The 20,073-nt window shown below is 35.9% G+C and overlaps 1 protein-coding gene across 6 annotated transcripts in view; it reads left to right on the top strand.

The window, feature by feature from the left end:
* galnt1 (UDP-N-acetyl-alpha-D-galactosamine:polypeptide N-acetylgalactosaminyltransferase 1) overlaps positions 1-20,073 on the top strand; it is a 124,118-nt gene that overhangs the window by 63,899 nt on the left and 40,146 nt on the right. For 3 of the 6 annotated variants that reach the window (XM_067408292.1, XM_067408277.1, XM_067408285.1), the window contains 2 exons: positions 5,611-5,757; positions 9,828-9,996. In XM_067408292.1, the coding sequence (XP_067264393.1) occupies positions 5,619-5,757; positions 9,828-9,996 (308 nt within the window). In that variant the 5' untranslated portion in view covers positions 5,611-5,618. Of the gene's footprint in view, positions 1-228; positions 298-2,530; positions 2,549-3,245; positions 3,344-5,610; positions 5,758-9,827; positions 9,997-20,073 lie in introns of those variants that run through there. The other 3 variants (XM_067408271.1, XM_067408264.1, XM_067408258.1) reach the window with 3 other exon arrangements.

The raw sequence follows: 20,073 nt of genomic DNA, 5'->3' as shown, positions 1-20,073 counted from the left end.
ATATATATATATATATATATATATATATATATTTTTATTTTTTTATTTATTTTTTTTATTTTACTTGTGTACTTGCATTATCCCAAATGTTTCCAAGAATGTTTCCAAATGTTCCGTGCATTGCCTATCAATGACATCATACTCGAGTTACCAGTCGGTTTCCTGGTTTTATTTTGTAGAAACCATGGACACATTAAAAACGCTTTAATATATTATGTGTTTTATTAGACAGGTGAGCAACTGTTTGGATGGATACATTCATCGACAGAAAACTAATCACGTTTATAGCTCAACACAGTAAGTCTTATTGTTTAAATCACATTTCTTGATTTACCACAAGTACCATGTTTTACCAGAACGCAGAGTGGCACTTTAACAACTTTCAACACACAAATGTATCTTATATGATAAAACAGCACTGCTTTACCCCACATACACTTGACCCGAAGAAGCGGAAACGGTCATCTGAGGCATAATAAAAGTTCCGCTGCCGTTTTGCTCGCACAGCACACGGCCCTGCCCTGCTTCATACTATGGTATATGTATGTTAATAATCTCATCCGTGAACATGATTTCTGCCCGAGTCCCATCCTGATTCTTTTCCACCGGCTATAGATGTGAAGACAACACCCCCCATAATTCCGCAAAATCAAGGCATCATCAGTGATCTGTAGTGAAAAAATTACATATTTTGTCTTTAAACAATATTTTTTTTCACCAGTATTCACACTTTTCAATTGCATTGGTTATTATTTTAATTTCAAAATCATTGTAAAATGATAATTTAATTATTCTTGTCAAAATAATTATCTATTTATCTATCTATCTGTCTGTCTGTCTGTCTGTCAGTCAGTTAGTCAGTCTGACTTTTTCTGACAAACTTTTTTTTCTTTTTTTGGTCAATTAATACTGATCGAGCTTATCACTGCTGTAAAACAGTCTTGTGTACATTACTAGATTAAGCACTCAAAAGAAGAGTGATAGTTGTATCTGGCTGCAGTGTGTATGTGTTTTTGCCTCTATGAATAAAATTACATCACAATGTTCTCACATGACCTACAGTAATTGCCATCCGGATGCTCGAGCTATATAACAGAGTCATGCAAATATTCTTTTACGTCACCCTGAGAAACAATTACCATCCAGTGCTTAGAAAACAATGGTATTTGTCCAAGGAAGTGTGTTTTGCTCATACAGTATGGGTGAATGGAAAAACAGGACTGTGTGCAAGAGAACAGGATGGTGAAGAGAGAGATAATAGATATAGTGTATTTCATTCATTTTTATCTGTAGAGTGACATATTGTAATACGTTTTTAAAACTTTTAGTTTTTCTAGGCACAATGTAACAGGATTGTCTTTTTGTTTCCTCTCACAATGTGAAAAACAACAGGCACCAGGATGTTGTGATGTAGTCACACAATTTAATGAACAATTTCCTATGAATTATTCCACTGAAATTTCCTTCTCCGCATCCTTACTCATGTCTTTCTCCCAGTCTGTTTCTAAAGGCTGCTTTAAAATTGAATTTTTTCTCCTGTTCTTCACTTATTAGCATCTTTTACTGTGGTTAATGTTCCTAAAGCAGAGAAACCCCAGTAGACAAGTTACTTATTTATTTAACTATTTTAATTATTTTGGAGCTTTTTGCATTTATTTATAGGACATTACATAGCAGACAGAAAAGTAAGAGTCTGTGCCTGAGGCAATAGTTCTTATACGTCCAATCCTATAACCTGTCGCAATGCATTTTCAATGATCCATTATCCATTAATGTTCTTGGTACATAACAGAAAATTCCTGTTGCTGTAGTCTCATGTATTGATTTAAAGTACAAGTATTAGTATAGGACTTTGGCATAAAGTTACCCACATTGCAGCCTTTTCTAGCTATATGGACTACTCATCTAAAAATGAAGGAGCCATCTGATAATATGTAACTTGAGGTAATTATGAAATCATATCCATCAAATACCGGTCTTAAATATTTAATTGTGTACATAGATTTGATGCTACTCTGCAAACTTAGGAAAATACAGTAACTACTTTATTCATGCAGAGGCTCAGAACAGAGTAGAACACAACTTTATTTTCATTCATCTAATACCATAACCTCATAGGGCTTCTGCTGAACGTTACACACTAGTGCACACACACCACCACTGGAGAGCATATTTCTGTCATATCTGTGCTCCAAGTCACCCACGTCAGCAGCATTAACATTTTCATTCTATTGTGTAACATGTCCCGTCCTTTTAGTCTGAATGAGAGTGTTTATGTCATCCAGAAGCCTGTGTTTGTGTTTATGATGTCACACTTTGCCATTGTGGGCCAGTGCACTTGGGATCTGTGTGTCTGTTTTCATCTTTTAGGCCTGTGCTCACTCAGGTGTGTGCGTGTTGTCACGGTGATGAATGTCTCACCCAGCTGGTGTGGGCAGGGGCCTTTGGCGTTGCCACTGTGATGGACGAGGGCCACCACAACTGTGGCATTACTGCTGTGCCAGTCATAACCTTGAGCTCAACACACACACACACACTTTGACTGCTGGTGAGACCCCCTCAGAGGCATCAGATGCCAGAGGTTTTTGGCAAGGCTTTGACTGCTTTAAAATTCCGTTCTGTCTGACATTCGTGTTTGTGTTGTTTAAATGTCTCATAATGGTCGCACCTATTAGCACTCAGGCACTGACATTTAGATGGATGTAAATACTCTTGCACTACTAGATTAATACAGTGCATATATATTATGGTTCAAAAGTTAGGAGTCAGTAAGATTTGTTTTTTTAAATAAATGAATACCTTAATTCACCAAGGATTCATTAAATGGATGACAAAGTGACAGTAAAGACTTATATAATGTTATAAAAGATTTCGGTTTTACTTTGTTTTTGTTAGTAGAGTATTAGTAGACTGGAAGGGTTAGGGTTAGAATAAGTTGACCATCAAAATAAAGTGTTGCCAAGACTTCTATTTCTGAACGTGCTCTGACAACGGAAGTGATGTCTCGCACTCATTGAAGTATAAGCGCGAGACATCACTTCTGTTATCAGAACACGTTTTCAGACCTCACACACCAATGTGCTAGGCAGTTGGACATAGTGGTGTTTTAGAGGTAAAAAATTATATAAATACTGTTCGGTTTCTCGCACAAATCGATCGTTTCGTGTCTTCGGACATCAATGTGTCGTCATGAGCCGCAGGGTTTAATTTGGATTTGTCTGTGCATGTTTTTTTGACTCTTATAGATTGTGTTGCCATTGACATGCATTATACGACTTGATTAATCATCATTTGTGTTCCACTGAAGAAACAAAATCACCTACATCTTGGATGCCCTATCGTGGTAAGCAGATAAACATCAAATTTTCATTTTTGGGTGAACTATCCCTTTTAAGCATGTTTTCAAGATTAATAAGAAATAATTCTTCAGTACCAAATCAACAAATTAGAATGATTTTTAAAGGATATATATGATTATATATGGATGATATAATATATTAATCATTATAATAAAATAAATAAAAAATAAACATAATAAAAATTACATTTTAATTATTTTGCCATTCCCTAAACAGAGTCAGATCAAGTTACCACGTTCATTATATTAATTAAATCAGTTGCAAATCATGTTCACACTTTAAAGAGTGTTTTTTGAGATTTTGTGACTCATAAAAGTCTGCCATTCTAGCTTTTATGGATGTGTGCTCCAGAAAATAAAGAAGAGTGACAGGATGGCAGTGGCCAATGTTTCTTTTTGTCTTTTGAAGGCTTGCTGTCCCTTTCAAATTGACTGAGATTCCCTCTTTCCTAGAGCCCAAAGAGATACATACACACACACTCACAAACACACTTCAAAGAACTCTAGATGTACGGTTGGACGGGGACAACGACAGAAGTTTGGTACGGCTCTCTAGAGAGAGAGTCACAGAGGAGCGGCTTTCAGCTTTGTTTTTTGTCAACTGCAGTGAGCTGGACAGCCTCCTACTCAAACATGCAGTACAAGAGAGTCTGTAATGGACTGGAATAAATAAATGTTGTTCCAAACCTGTATGACTTTCTTTTTTCCGTGAAAGACAAAAGATATTTTTAAAATATCAGTTTTATTTGGGGTTTTTTTTCACATATGGTCATTGTGCCCAATGTTAAACCACATTTTATGGACAAAAACAGTTGAAACCTTCTTCAAAGTATCTTGTTTTGTGGTTCACAGAAGAAAGTCATACAGGTTTTGAATAACATTTATTTTTGGGTGAACTATCCCTTTATGTTTCTTTCAGTGTGGCACTGTCACAGGATGCCATATAAAGAGTGAGTGTGATACTTTTTTGGACCTGTAGTATATATGACATACTTTTACAAACACATTTACTCTCTATGTTTGGGGTGAATGAAGACAAACTGGTTTTGAATTTTTAGGACTTGTCTGATTTTGTAGCGATTCACTGGAGCTTCGTGTTCTCAGAGTGTGATTTGTGATGCCATGTAATTACGCTATAATGACCTCTCCTTTATCAAAGCATATCACACGCTGCTCACCTCCCATAGGAACACCATCCTTCCTTCCCTTTCACATTTCCCCCTTTCATTTCTTCTTCATCTCTCCCCTTTTCTCATTGCATTTATAGTTGGCTAATAAAAGATTCATTTCCAGTTCATTAATGAAGGCAGATGGCTGGATTAAAGAAATCCCGATAAAGAGCAGAATTTGCACTCTCCGTTAGAGCAAAGGTCAAATCTGAGATTCTTTTTGAGCAGTTTTTGGAATAATCACTCCGAATCATCTGCTAATGTGGTATATTGAGTCAATTGTCTTATTAGTATTCTCTGTTCATTGCTTGAGTTGTTTGCCCTTAATGGAGGTCACAGAAAGCAATGGATTTTTCTTACTCTTTTGATATAAAAACGCTTGATGTACTATGGAGTAATACTTATGTGCACAACTTAGAGAGGCCCATCCAGTCCTTCAAAACCATTTATGGAAATTAAGCTGTAAAGATAGGTCATTTACGATCATGATGTAATGAATACATTAACATATGACCCCTTGCATTTACATAACAAGTCTATTTAGTATTCAGTAAATTGACAGTGATGTTGTTCCTTATTTCACATGCAAAGAGCTAGTTATTACAGTGGTTATTTACATATGTCTTAAAGAAATGTTAGCAAAAACAGACTGTTTCTCAAAGCTGTTCTACAAGCTTTATTTCTGAGGGTCAGAGAGGCTTTTTTTGGTGCAAGAAACCATTACTTTATCCATGGACTCCAGGGGAAAGTATAAAATGTGAGAATATGTCCACTCTTTTGTCTTTTTGGAAAACCTAGTGCTTTATTTTGGTATGAAGTTGATAAAGTGTCTGTGTTTGTAACTTTTTCAGGTAGCAAGCTATTACTCAGACCTTCGAGGCTTGTATAGATGTAATATGTTTGTTGCTTGAGTATGGTGTTTAAAACAAGATGGTGTATAGTAAGCTGTAACTGACTTCTGTATGGTTTAAAGCATGGTTTAATGCTGGTTGTAGGTGTGAAATGTCACTGGAAGCTTTTCAAGTGTTTGCTTGTTACCTGTGTTGGTGTGTAACATACTGTACTTGCTTGTGTGTGTTTCAGGTGTGAAGATGAGGAAGTTTGCGTACTGTAAGGTGGTGCTGGCCACTTCTCTGGTGTGGGTGATGATAGACATGTTCATCCTCCTCTACTTCAGTGAATGCAACAAATGCGATGACAAAAAAGAGAGAGGATTGCCGGGGAGAGACAGTGAGTACACAGTCTTCTATTTTTTTTATTTATTTTTTTTATGTTTAGAATGAATACACTCTTAACACTTTTTGGCATTATTACACAAGAAATGTTGAAATGAACAGTATCCCATTATAAATAAATAAGGGGGCCCTATTTTAACGATCTAAACTCAAAGTGTAAAGCGTACGGCACAGGTGCACTCAGGGTGTGTCCAAATCCACTTTTGCTATTTTAATGACGGAAAAACGGTCTGTGCGCCGGGGCGCATTTTTGAAATGGGTTGTCCCTATTCTCTTAATGAGTAATGGGCGTAACGTTCAATAAACCAATCAGAGTGTCATCTCCCATTCCCCTTGAGAGTGAGAAGCGCTAGCGCCATGGCGGATTGCTATTTACATGGCGGAATTTTTGGCAGAAAAGCTGAACGCTTTTCAAGCAAAGAAACCGATCTGCTCGTGCGCGAAGTTAAAGTGGGCTTGCAAATGCAGGCTTTCATATAGCTCCACGCGATGAGTCAGTTAATATATATGTGTGTGTATTGGCACGATTGTTCAATTAATTAGCCAATTTCGTTCATCATTATAAGTATAATAGGCTGAATTGAAAATAGGTAGCCTAATTCTAATACATGCAATGACTATTCATCATTACATTTTTATATTTATGTAGCCTACACAATAATATTCTTTTACACTGTAATCCTTTTGTTTTTAATATTTGGCATATTTGTGTGATGCGCATCTCTGTGTGTAATAAGCAAAGTCAACGCGCACTGTGGACGCGCCCAGAGGTGCAGTTTCTACCAACGCGCTCTAACAAAAAAATATTGTGCCATTAACTTTAGACTTTAGACCAGGTTTGAGTTGGTCTATGGCGCAGTCTATTTTCAGCTCCTTAAAATAGCAATGCACCGGCAAAGCGCCTGAACACACCTCTTTTTTAGACCAGCACGCCCATGGGCGCACTAACTGGCGCAAATGCATTTACTAATTTAAGGACGTGGCGCTGAACGGGAAAACGCAAACTAGCAAACACACTTGCGCTGCACCTTGCGTCGCATTGCGCCGGGTGTATTATAGGGCCCAGAATCTCTTTTAAATAATCTTTTGGGATATTTCTATTATTTTGTGTCATCTCATGTTTAATGAATTGTGGCTAATACCAAGTTTTATGGTTAGCATGGTAAATTCTTTGTAAGATGTCTCCTTAAAGGGTTAGTTCACCCAAAAATGAAAATTCTGTCAACAACTATTCACCCTTATCTCGTTCCAAACCCGTAAGACTTTCATTCATCTTCCGAACACAAATGAAGATCTTTTTGATGAAATCTGAGAGCTTTCTGTCCCTCTATAGACAGCTATGCAACTGACATTTTGACGCTACAAAAAGTTCATAAAGAGATTGTAAAACATACATATGAATCAAGCTGTTTAGTCCAAATTTTCTGAAGAGACACGATCGCTTTATTTATTGAACATATTGAATGTAGGCTTTTATTTACATATAAACATTCATCAACTTACACATCAGTTATGGTAAACGAAAGCTCAAGCATGTTTACTTGACATGCGAAAACTAATGAGGTTCATTTTCTGCAGCACATGGAAGAGCTTCAGGAAGTGGTGTGTTCTCGCTTGTCAAACATGTTCGGCTGAGCTTCTGCTTATGTTCGCAAATCAATGTTTATATGTGAATAAAAGTCTAAATTCAGTCTGTTCATCATAAAGGCTTTCGAGTCTCTCCAGAAAATTTGGACTAAACCGCTCTATTCATATGGATTAGTTTTACTATCTCTTTATGAACTTCTTGAAGCGTGAAAATGTCAGTTGCATAGCTGTAAATGGATGGACAGAAAGCTATTAGATTTCATCAAAAAGTTCTACATTTGTGTTCTGAAGATGAACGAAAGTCTTATGGGTTTGGAATGAGATGAGGGTGAGTAATTAATGACAGAATTTTCATTTTTTCGTGACAAATAAAACATTTACATAGGTATTCGAAATGTGGACATGTCGTGTATGTATGTGTGTGTGTGTATATATATATATATATATATATATATATATATATATATATATATATATATATATATATAACCCTAAATCCAAACCTTACCCACATTACGTTGCGTTACTCATTATGAGTCACTAATTTATTACACTGATTTAAGTCACATGAACCTTAAGTAGCTGCATCATAACACAGTAACAGATCTTTTTCTTTATTTCAAGTTGAATATGACCAGTATGATTTTCTGGTTATTATCAAAGAAATAGAAACAGCTTTAAATAAGAACCATTTCTCAATTCCCAACCATATTATTTACTTTATGAATTCTTTTTGCAATTTGAAGACATCCCTGGATGTTCCCAAAAGGTGGTTTTGTTGGATTTAGCTAACCTCTGGGGGCAGTTTTGTCCCCAAAGTATACTGTAGCTACTGTATATAACTCAAAACACTTACAACTAATACAGAAAGCACTCAACCACACACACACATACACATATGTTCGTTTTTGTGAATTGTGGGGACATTCCATAGGCGTAATGGTTTTTATACTGTACAAACCATATTTTCTGTCCCCCTACACTACCCCTAAACCTAACCATCACAGGAAACTGCACACTTTTACTTTCTCACAAAAACTCATTCTGTTTGATTTATAAGCCAGAAGCCAGACTTTCCAGAATCCCACTGGAAAGTCATTGGATTTTGCTGAGCAGGGATACAGGACAAAGTTGCCTTGTAATGCGCTCAGTCCGAACAGCTAAATCCTGCCCACTTGACACGCATACAGCTAACCCTTACATACACACACATAGCGTACGCACACACATGATGCAGGGCTTAAAAACAGGCAGTTTGCCTCTTAGAGCAGATGTAATCTCTCACACTGTTGCAAATCTGACCTTAATCTCACCATAGCATGCTTTTTGAGTTATTAATGATCAAAGCTCAGTGCTTATCTACCCACACAAAGTCTACAAATGCACACTTAACACACACATGGCACAATAAACAATTGTGCACAGGCATCTTGGCCACACATTCTTTTCTGTGGGCAAACACTCAAATGTATATATGGAGGTTACTTCAACTTTAGACACTTATGTCATGCAGGTCGATTTTTATTAAAACTAACAGATTTTAACCTTAGTTTTAATGCAACTTTCATATAACAAAAGTATTTTGGAAACTTTATACAATTGTCATAATTTATTTTATTACTTTTCGAATACTACTACGAATACCAGAATTAATTCAAACACATTGAACATTTCATTCATTAATACAGTTTATTCACTGTAGTTTAAATTGTAATAAAATATGACAAGAACTCAGAGTTAAACTGTGTCAGAAAAAAATTAATCTTAATTATGTCAGATAACACTTAAGCAAAACATGGTCAGGTCAAAGTGTCTGAATAATTTTTGGTCCCAAATTGTACTGGTAGTCCACTGTATGAAGAATTTTTGGGTATAATATGTCACGGTTTGAGTATCTTCACTTACATAAATGAACTATAGTGTCCTCTACCCAATAGTAAAAAAAATATATAAAAACTTATATCTAATGTCTGAATAATTTTTGGTTTGACTGTATATTTGATTGAATATTATTCATTATTATTCATTATTTAAGAGATTAATTATATGAATCATTATTCTTTTTTTTTCTTTTTAAGTTTTAAGTTGTGTACTTGTTTGTCAAGAGACCACAGTGTCAGTAAAGAGCAAGACTGAGATGAAATATGTGTGATTTTATGTAAATAAATTTCAATGTAAATATTCTTTGGGATTTGGGAACAGAATATTTTTACTGCACCATTTCCAATCAAGCTGCAGTTTTGTCAATTTATGCAAACAGTGTTGCAGTATAATTTGATTGTGTGTGATGTGGTGATGTGTGTGTGTGTGTGTGTGTGTATATATCCACTACTGGACAGAATACATAAACTAGTGAGAGTGTGATGAGTTTATTTTCTAAAAGTCCACAGGGCTACAAGTGTCCATAGTTGGAGAAACGCCCATAATTAATCGGAAGCCAAGGGAACAATCTTGAACCTGTGTGTGTTTGTGTTTCAGCTGTGGTTCAGAGGCCTCATGATGGCCCAGGGGAGATGGGAAAGCCAGTGGTCATTGCTAAAGACCAGCAGGAGAGGATGAAGGAAATGTTTAAGATAAACCAGTTTAACCTGATGGCTAGCGAGATGATCGCACTCAACCGATCTTTACCGGATGTCCGGCTCGAAGGGTGAGTGTCTGCTTTTGTGTAATCGCTTCCATCAAAGTGAGATTGTTTTTGTTTATTAGATAAAGTCTATGGCTGTAACTGGCCAAATGAACATTTTGAAATGGCAGTTATGTTTTGAGCTGTGAAGGTTTGCGTCTGACTGTTTGACTTTACACTGACTGTTGTATCACAGGGTGCATGCGTGTGTGTGCGTGCATGCTCTTCGCTGAGTGAAATGTGTGTGGCAGGGAGTGAAATGTAAACATTGATCCGTGAAATGTGTTTATTTTCTGCCCCTCAGATTAATTACTGGAGAGGTATTTTTTCTCAGCTGTGTTTGAAGCAAACCAATAGAATCAACATTTTCAATTAAAAGATAAGAGTGTGTCAATTACAGAGTCACAGTCATGACCTAACTTCACACACACACACACACACACATACACATATACAGTGTCAGAACCACAACTTTCACCTTGACAAGAATATGATCTTCTAACTCTTATAACTAAGAACATACTGTTCCTTGCAAATGCACAAACTTATTAAAAGGGGTCGAGGGGAAACTGGTTGAAATATGAGTGAGAGTGAAAGTGTTGAACTCTTTTTCTTGAAGCAGGATGCGGTCTGTTCTCTTTTCCCGTCTTTGGTTATGAAGAGTCTAAGTCTGAAGATTGTGTATATATATATATATATATATATATATATATATATATATATATATATATATATATATATATATATATATATATATATATATATATATATATATATATATATATATATATATATATATATATACAGCTATGGAAAAAATTAAGAGACCACTTAACACTGATTTCTGAACTTGGAGTGGTCTCTTAATTTTTTCCATAGCTGTATATATAATATAGAATTTATACACATTCATACATATACAGTAGGGGTGTGATGAGACAGGTAGCTCACGAGATGAGACGAGACTCGAGATTGAGTTCACGACAAGGTTTTTACACACTATTTTTAAGAAATTCTCAACAGCGAAAAATAGAAAAATATTCTGCAGGTGTATTTGAAATGATTTAACTAATCATCTTGTAATGAATGTAATTTCAGTTCTACTTTCTGAGTGTGAATTATCATATGCAGTAAAAGACAACAATACTCAAGTACTGTAAAAGGTTTTGCCACAAACTCAACTGACTGACTTCTCTTCTGTATGATTTCAGTCTCTTCAGGCCTTACTGTACATGATTTATGAGCTTCTACAACTTTAGACCTCCTAACTGAACTCCTTTCCACAAACTGATCATAGAAATAAAAACAGTATAAATAAAAATGGTAACACTTTACAATGAGGTCTCGTTTATTAACAGTGTATTTACCAACATCAACTAACAATGAGCAGTATACAGTATTTTTTTTAAAAAAAATTTATGTTAGTTAATAAAAATAGTCATTTATTGTTAGTTCATGATAGTTCACAGTGCATTAACTAATGTTAAAAAATGAAACCTTATTGTTTGTGCTTAATAAGATTAAGAGAAAACTGTTATTCATTTTTATGGTAACACTTTACAATAAGCACAACCATAATCGCACTCTCTCAATATTCAAAGTGCCAATAAGACCAAATTTTTCTTTGATACAGAGCTAAGAAATGGTTACAACTACACTGCCCAGCCTAAAATAGCTTTCATATTGAGATATTTGCATTCAGCAGGGAGCCGCTTTCAAAATGAGGGGTATTGAAATCACGTTTGAATGCGCCCTCGCGTTTTCTTTCACATTCAGCGATCGTGCGTAACTCTGTAAATATGGAGTGTCGGCGACCATTATCCAACTGAATTAAATGTTTTTTATTTAAATACAGAGCAAAACGATAGTGGAGGCCTAATGTAAACATTAGGGTTGGGCGATGTATCGAATGCTTTTGTCACACGCATTTCGTCAGTAAAGCCGGTTCCCTGATTTCTGCTAAATCGCCATTACCTGCTTTCAAGTAGAGAGGCATTTAATAGACAGAGCCGTAGATCACTGATAAGACACGCGTTCAATATCGATGGCGATGCATATCGATATTCGATACATTGCCCAGCCCTAGTAAACATAGCGGTAGCATATTCTTTCCTAATCATCCTAACCACTCTGTCATGGCAATATCACGAGACTACTTTTCCCCTCGACGAGAAATCTCGTCACACCCCTAATATACAGTTGTAAACAAAATTATTCAACCCCCTTAACCTGCAAGACATTTTGTTGCTGAGAACAAAATTTTATGAAAACAGTCTATCAAAGGCATCAGTAAACTATTATACAAAGATTATTAATACACATTTGAGTGATTCAGAGAATGCAAAGTTGTTGATAAAATAATAAAAAATAAAACTGGCTCTAAACATACATGTACAAAATTATTCCACCCCCAAAAGTCAAAATTTGTGCAGAATCTTTTATTCTTTATAACCTACAATAAGTGCTAAGAAGCTTCTGTCACCTCTCTACTGCAATCTTGGTCCATTCCTCGCTTGAAAAAGCTTCTAGATCACTGATAGTCTTTGGTTTCCATGTTACCACTACTTTCTACAAATTCCACCATATATACAGTCGTGCTCAAAATTATTCATACCCTTGGTAAATATGACCAAAGAAGGCTGTGAAAATAAATCTGCATCGTTAATACTTTTGATCTTTTATTTAAAAAATCTACAAAAATCCAACCTTTCATTGGAGAATAATCATTTTAAATGGGGGGAAAATCTCATTATAAGAGAAATGTTTTTCTCTAATACACACTGCTCACAATTAATCATACCCTTTTATTCAATACTTTTTGCAACCTCCTTTTCCCAAGATAACAGCTCTGAGTCTTCCTCTATAATGCCTGATGAGTTTGGAGGACTTCTGACAAGAGATCAGAGACCATTCCTTCATGCAGAATCTCTCCAGATCCTTCAGATTCCAGCTCCATGCTGGTGCTTCTTCTCTTCAGTTCTCTCCACTCATTTTCTTTAGGGTTCAGGTCAGAAGACTGGGATGGCCGGGGCAGAAGCTTGGTTTTGTGTTCAGTGACACATTTTTGTGTTGATTTTGATGTTTGTTTTGGATCCTTGTCCTGTTGGAATATCCAATCACGACACATTATAAGACTTCTAACAGGGACAGTCAGGTTTTGATTTTTTATCTGTTGGTATTTGATAGAATCCATGATTCCATGTATCTGATCAAGATGTCCAAGACCTCCAACAGAAAAATAGGCCAAAAAAATGGCCATATTTACCAAGAGTATGAATAATTTTGAGCACGACTGTATATATATTTATTTTTAGTTTTGTGAAGAAATACATAGATACATACATATATAGGCTGCCATACATAACAGTTATTTTAGCATAATTTAAGTTTTCAGTGTAAAGCTTTTAGATAAAAAAGATAATGACAAACATGCATTATGTCAGTCAGGTGTGTCATTCTGGCCACAAACTGTCAACTTGTACAGGAAGTGACCAAAGACTAAAAACTTTGATTTCATGGGGTCTTTAATTTAATTGATACTTTTATTTAGCAAGGATACATTCAGATTTAGATTTCAAAAATGCTGTGCTTTTGTATTTTCTATTCCTTTTTCCACAAAGTGCTAGGCAGCACAACTGTTTTCAATGCTGATAATCAGCATATTAGAATGATTTCTGAAGGATCATGTGACACTGAAGAGTGGAGTGATTATGCTGAAAATTCAGCTTTGCCATCACAGGAATGAAATACTTTTTAAAATATATTAAAACAGAAAAGAGTTACATTTAATTGTAATAATATTTTACAATATTACTGTTTGACTGATGTTTGTTCAAAAAAATAAGCCTTGGTGAGCATAAAAGAGAAAAAATGAAAAAACTTTTGAACTGTTGTGCAGTTTGGTAATTAATTATAGTAATATGCGTTACATGAACATTGCAAAGAAACTAAACTTATTACAGAACATTTAAGATTTACAGAAGATGAAATATCACACTGTAGATTTTTTTTTTTTCATGTATTTTCTCCAAAAATAAGTTGTCTGGACTATGTAGCATGTGGTGAATTGTTTGATGTGTCGCAATCATCCACCCTAAAGTGTTGTTTAAACACCTATTACCCTGTGAGAGTTTGCCACATCAAATATTGGCAGCTAATATTTGATTTGTAAAGGTCAGATTACTGTGTGTGCATAGCGCTTGAGTGTGTATCTATTTTTCACACTAGGTAATATACCCATTTCTGTTATGCTTTTCAGTATTAAGTTCACTGAGGTGAGACAGAGAAAAGGAAAGACGTGTAGAGAACATGTCAAAATCGTCCTTGAGAAAGCAAAGAAAATTGTGTGTGTGTGTGTGTGTGTGTGTGTGTGTATTTGTGATGCTTCTTTTGTTCTGTGGGATATCACTCCAAACAGTTCTCTCTCCGTTCCCACTGCACTGAATAATGCGTAGTTTGTCCTTCTGCAATGGACACACACACTTTCAAAAGGCCTTGCCTTAAATATTTACGGTTTTAATAAGTCCCTGGATGTACTCTCTTTCAAGGCGCGACCATGGAAACTATTCCACCATGACAGTAATGTCACCCGAGGTCTCTGAGCCAAGTAAAGCAGAAGCACGTCTATGAAGCAGATGTAATATTCACACACTCGCATACAGCTGCACGTCAAGCATTACGTCAAGTGTGTTTAATGAACTGAATCGTTTGCATATGCATCCTGGCAGCGTCTGGCGTGGTGATAAATCACTGGGTCACTGGAGGGATCTGTAGGTCTGATAAAAACACCAGGATTATTGCTGTTTAATAAGTTTTGTAATTATGTAGTGCCAAACCTCTCTCTCTCTCTTTGTGTGTTTGTATGTAAATGTATAAATATACAAGAAGGACATTTTCCTTCAACAAACCTATCAAACACTCATAAGCCAAACCCAATTCCTGCCTCTAACAAGTGCTTAATTTGTGCGGCATCCTGTCCCGGAAAATAACAAATTTGTTTGCATCCCAATATTTATTTTTCAAATGATCTGACAGATTAGATACATTGTCAAACTGTGACCCTGTGTATGTGTGCAGGTGTGCTTGGAGATGACAGCCAGTTTTGTCTACAGTTTTTTCTACCTGTCAGACAGCATTTAACAATGTTTGTTTTATAGTGCCCTTATTTTGATTATTTGCCCTCAACAGATGTATTTATGACCAACCCGTTTTCTTAATATTCATCCTACTGACAAATCTGCAGCAACCGCATGATACTATCATGTTAACATACACCAGGAAGGCTTCCAGCATCTTGTTAAATCCATGTCATGAAGGATTTGTGCTGTTCTGGGGTCCTACTGAGTATTTTTCTCTTTAAAACTGTAGTGATCTAAAGACAATTTCAAAAATGGGGTTTGAAATTGCTGGTCTTTTTTACATCACAAACTACCTTGTAACCAATCACGTCAATGTGCCAGCAGGCTTTAGCATATCATTAACTATGACCGCTCTGAAGCAGGGGAGTCTCAAGAGAAGCCAGGTTATCCTGGAAAATTTTTTTATTGATATGAAAAATTGGGAAGATTTAGCAATGTAGCATGTGTATGATGTATATTACAATGTTATGATGAACTACATTACTTTCTCCACTGACAATCTAAGTCAAAGCGTTTATAAGGATGCTTTAGAAGGCAGCTGTCTGATTCTGAGATGGGAACATGGTTTGTGTAACATTAACAACACATTATTAGCTGTTTGATAACGTAGCCAAGCAAAAGGCTAATCATATTAATTACCGTCATGTGTCCGATGTTGTAAAAAAAGCGATACCATTGTGCAGCGTTTACTTCAGTAAGTTGATCGAGTGGATCTCTGAGCTGGTGTGAGTGCGTGGAGGCGAGGTTAATTACTATTTTCATAGATCTGTGTATTTTAAAATTAAGCAAGGGTGCAAAGTTACATTCAAGCTATTTTAAGGCATTAAGATTTTTTTTTTCCACAGGAAAAAACTTTTAAATTTGTCATTTTGGTGATAAAAGATGAGTTTTAAAGAGCATATTGCAGGTAAAAAATGTCTTAAATGAATATATAACCTTGTACGAAAATACCATATGAAAAGTTAATGCAGGATTAACGGACACAAGGGCACAAATACAAATTATGTACATTAACACAAAAGCATACCGTCTCACACTTTTCGAAACAGTTTTGAATTATGTGGTATTCACTCAACTACATACTCATGACGTCATATGCATCCTCACACTATCAGTGAATTGTCAGGGTATAAACTCATAACAGAATTAATTAATAAAGGATAACATGAAACGCATACAATAACACCACTATCTGTGGTTCGGCTGCCGGTGAGAGACATGATGGTCACAGACCCGTCAGAGATGCAGTTCGACGAAAATGTGAACTGTGCACCGTTTTTTTTTTTTTTTTTTTTTTTTTTTTTTTTTTTGTATATAAATAAGTTGTGATGAGAAACCACTATTTCACATAATGTTAGTTTGGACGGATATTAACAAGTGTGACATATGCCTGATCAAAGCTTATTAGTTTCTGTTATTGATAAGTATCAATACTCCTAGATGACCAATACTAGCTTTGCTGTTGTCTGATATATGATAATAATCTGTACAATATTGTGATCTGAGCACAGCGTTACATACTGTATCGTTAGCTAATGTGTATCTATGAGCTAACACTGGTCTCCTGCCCTGTTCTCCTCTGGTTCTCCTCGCACCACAACTCAATTTGTCTTCTCTGACCGGCATAGCAGGCTAATTATATGGCTGTGGTCCGTCATACGAGTATCCATAAACATTTACAATTTCCTCAGCATTCGACCTGTAATTGCGATCCATTGTTTTCCTATTGTTTAAATTGACCGCACTCCTTCCCATTACGCCACTTCCGGTTTGGCATTTTTCACATGCAGAAGTAAAATTTTATTACAAAACTGACACCAGAAGCCTCAGTAGCATATTTATAAGTATATTTGAAAGAAATTCTAGTTCTTACATTTATCTTTCTATACATTGACTCACTGAGGCTCTAACCTGCCCTTTAAGGGGTGCAATTATTGACTACAGGGGTACTAATAAAGAGACCACTTAGTGTGAATGGAAAATAACATGCACTTAAAATCTGCATGTCATATTTATACTGTATACTTAATTTCTTTCAAATTTTTGTACATTTAGTTTTCATAATAAACATTTTCACACATACATTGGCACCAAAAGCAACTGCAGAAATTGTTTTTTTTAAAGCATGTTTCCTAAACACTCCTTTCGTTGGTTGGACAAACAGATAGCCCTGCCCCCAAACTCACACCATTGGTTGAGCCAATGTTGCTCTGAGCCACTCTGCTGGGAGATGTTATGATTACACTATATATCTAATCATCTTTCTTCATTGATGATCATTCAAAATTAGCTGTCTTCTGATTAAAAAAGTGCAATGATTATTGATTTACTTATTATCTCTGCATATACAAGCTGAAGAAGGAAAAATGACACTTCAGCTTTAAGGATCCTTTTTCATATGGTTTGAGGATCAGATTCTGATTGGACTGATTCGACAGTATCTTAGCAACGCTCTTCAAACATGTAATTATGCTTTACTGTGCATCAGCAGATAAACCTTTTCCCGGTTACTTCTCTGTTTTCCCTGACCTTCTGCTCTCTCTCTTGTCTTACACACACACACACACACATACAGTAGCACCATAAGTGCTGTGTGTGATGTGTACTAAATTACTGTTTTGCTGCTCTGAATGGAGTAAAATGGAATACATTATTCTGTTTTTCTAAATTACATATCAAAGGAGGGCGAACGAGTGCCGGAGAGAGAGAGATGTGATATCAAAGAAGTGAGATATCTCAATCTCTACGGAAGGAAGGAAGTGGAATTACTAGGCAAGAAAAAAAGGAAAGTGCAGATGAAAGCGACTGAAAATGTATCTTCCAAAGGGACAAGTGTGTGTGTGTGTGAGCAAACATCTTTATGTATTTCTCGCTGGTTGTGGCTGTTTCTTCCCGTACACACCCCTGCATGAACTATCTCAGTGCCAGAGATAGATATATATATATCTCTTAAGAGGGTGACCCTGAACATCCAAATCTTTCCTTGTGCAATACATATCTGACTGTAAAAACAATAGGCTAATAGTCTGATTAAATAACTGATCATCTTACCTTCTAATAATCCTATCCAGTTTGCTCAAATGTTGAAATATTTTTGGAGAAACATTCTCAGAAACCACTGCTTTAACCCCAATATCCCTTTTGGAATTAATAACTATTCCAAAAAAGTGTTGTCCGGACCTCCGCAGGGAAGTAAATACCAAGAAATCTTGGGACTTTAATTGAACACCCCTTCTCTGGTCCCCTTAACATGATTTGTTGTTGTATTGACCTTCATAACATGATTAGCTGTTCAACAGTGTGCTTGATTACCTGATTGGCTGTTCTGCATACTGTTTAATGATGTGATTAACATAATCACTATGCAATTCGTCAGCTAAATTATGCTTTGCTTGGTTCTTAGTTTTGCCCTTTTTATTCTCTTTTTTTTCCTGGTCTCTGTGTGTGACTTTTATTGGTTTTGCTTACCACAGTGGGGAAGAAAACATTTTTGGCTTGTATTTCTGTAATTAGCAAGTTATGCAGAACCATTAAAAGCATATGGTCAAGACTGTAAACTCACAGTCAGCATAGATTTACACAACCACGCCAACACACACTGTTTTTAGTCGCGTAGAGAGAACAGCTCACAGCTGGGAACAATACTGACCTTTTCTCCTTCACTGCATTCCTGCTGTCTGGGAGGGAACTCTCTCTCTCTGTGTGTGTGTGTGTGTGTGTGTGTGTGTGTGTGTGTGTGTGTGTGTGTGTGTGTGTGTGTGTGTGTGTGTGTGTGTGTGTGTGTGTGTGTGTGTGTGTGTGTGTGTGTGTGTTTGATGCTGAAAGCTGTACTGTGGTATGGTAACACAATATTTCTTCTACAGTTTGACAGTCTTTCTTTTTTTATGTCCCTTTTACTTTCTTTCAGATTCAGATAGGTTTTGGCATGGTAAAAAAATAAGGGTCGAGAGGCAGTGCCTTCTAAAAACACTGGATGAGAAAATACAAAATGAACACTAAATGCAATGAAATATGAGATTGATTTATGTAACAATTTTTATTAAAGTACTATAGTTTTAGTGTCAATGAGGCAATCTGAAATGCAGACAAAGTCATGTGAGAAGAGGGAGTGCCTCCATGTTGTTGTGTTTGACTTCTAACTAGTTAATGACCTGGCTATCATGCGTAAATTAGTTGTAAATTATTATTATTTGATTTATATTCCCAATTACCAATTTTGTATGTATATTTAATCTAAAGGCCTCAAATGTGGCTATTGGCAAATTCCATCACAATTGTAAAATTATCAATAATGTTTGTCAAATTTTCCTACATTTTATGCTGTTGATGACTAAAATGTTGTTTACATTTGTTTTACACTACCATTCAAAAGTTTGAGGTTGATACAGTTTTTTTTAAAGGTGCCCTAGAATCAAAAATTGAATTTACCTTGACATAGTTCAATAACAAGAGTTTAGTACATGGAAATGACATAGAGTGAGTCTCAAACACCATTGCTTCCTCCTTCTTATGTAAATCTCTTTTGTTTAAAAGACCTCTGAAGAACAGTCGAATCTCAACATAACACCGACTGTTGCATAACAGTCGGGATCATTAATATTTATGACCCCAATATTTGCATATGCCAGCTCATGTTCAAGGCATTACACAAGGGCAGCCAGTATTAACATGTGCACAGCTGAATCATCAGACTAGGTAAGCAAGCAAGGATAATATCGAAAAATGGCAGATGAGATGAAGCAATAATAACTGATCCATGATAACATGATATTTTTAGTTATATTTGTAAATTGTCTTTCTAAATGTTTCGTTAGCATGTTGCTAATGTACTGTTAAATGTGGTTAAAGTAACCATTGTTTATTACTAGGGGTGTGACGAGATCTCGTGTCACGGGATCTCGCGAGACTAAACTGTGACGAGATTTGTCGTTGAGGCGAAAAGTAGTCTCGTGATGTTGCCATG

This window comes from Chanodichthys erythropterus, chromosome 2 (genome assembly GCF_024489055.1).
Source record: "Chanodichthys erythropterus isolate Z2021 chromosome 2, ASM2448905v1, whole genome shotgun sequence".
NCBI lineage: Eukaryota > Metazoa > Chordata > Actinopteri > Cypriniformes > Xenocyprididae > Chanodichthys > Chanodichthys erythropterus.
Note: the sequence above shows the minus strand (reverse complement) of the source record. Positions and strands in the feature narration are given on the sequence as shown.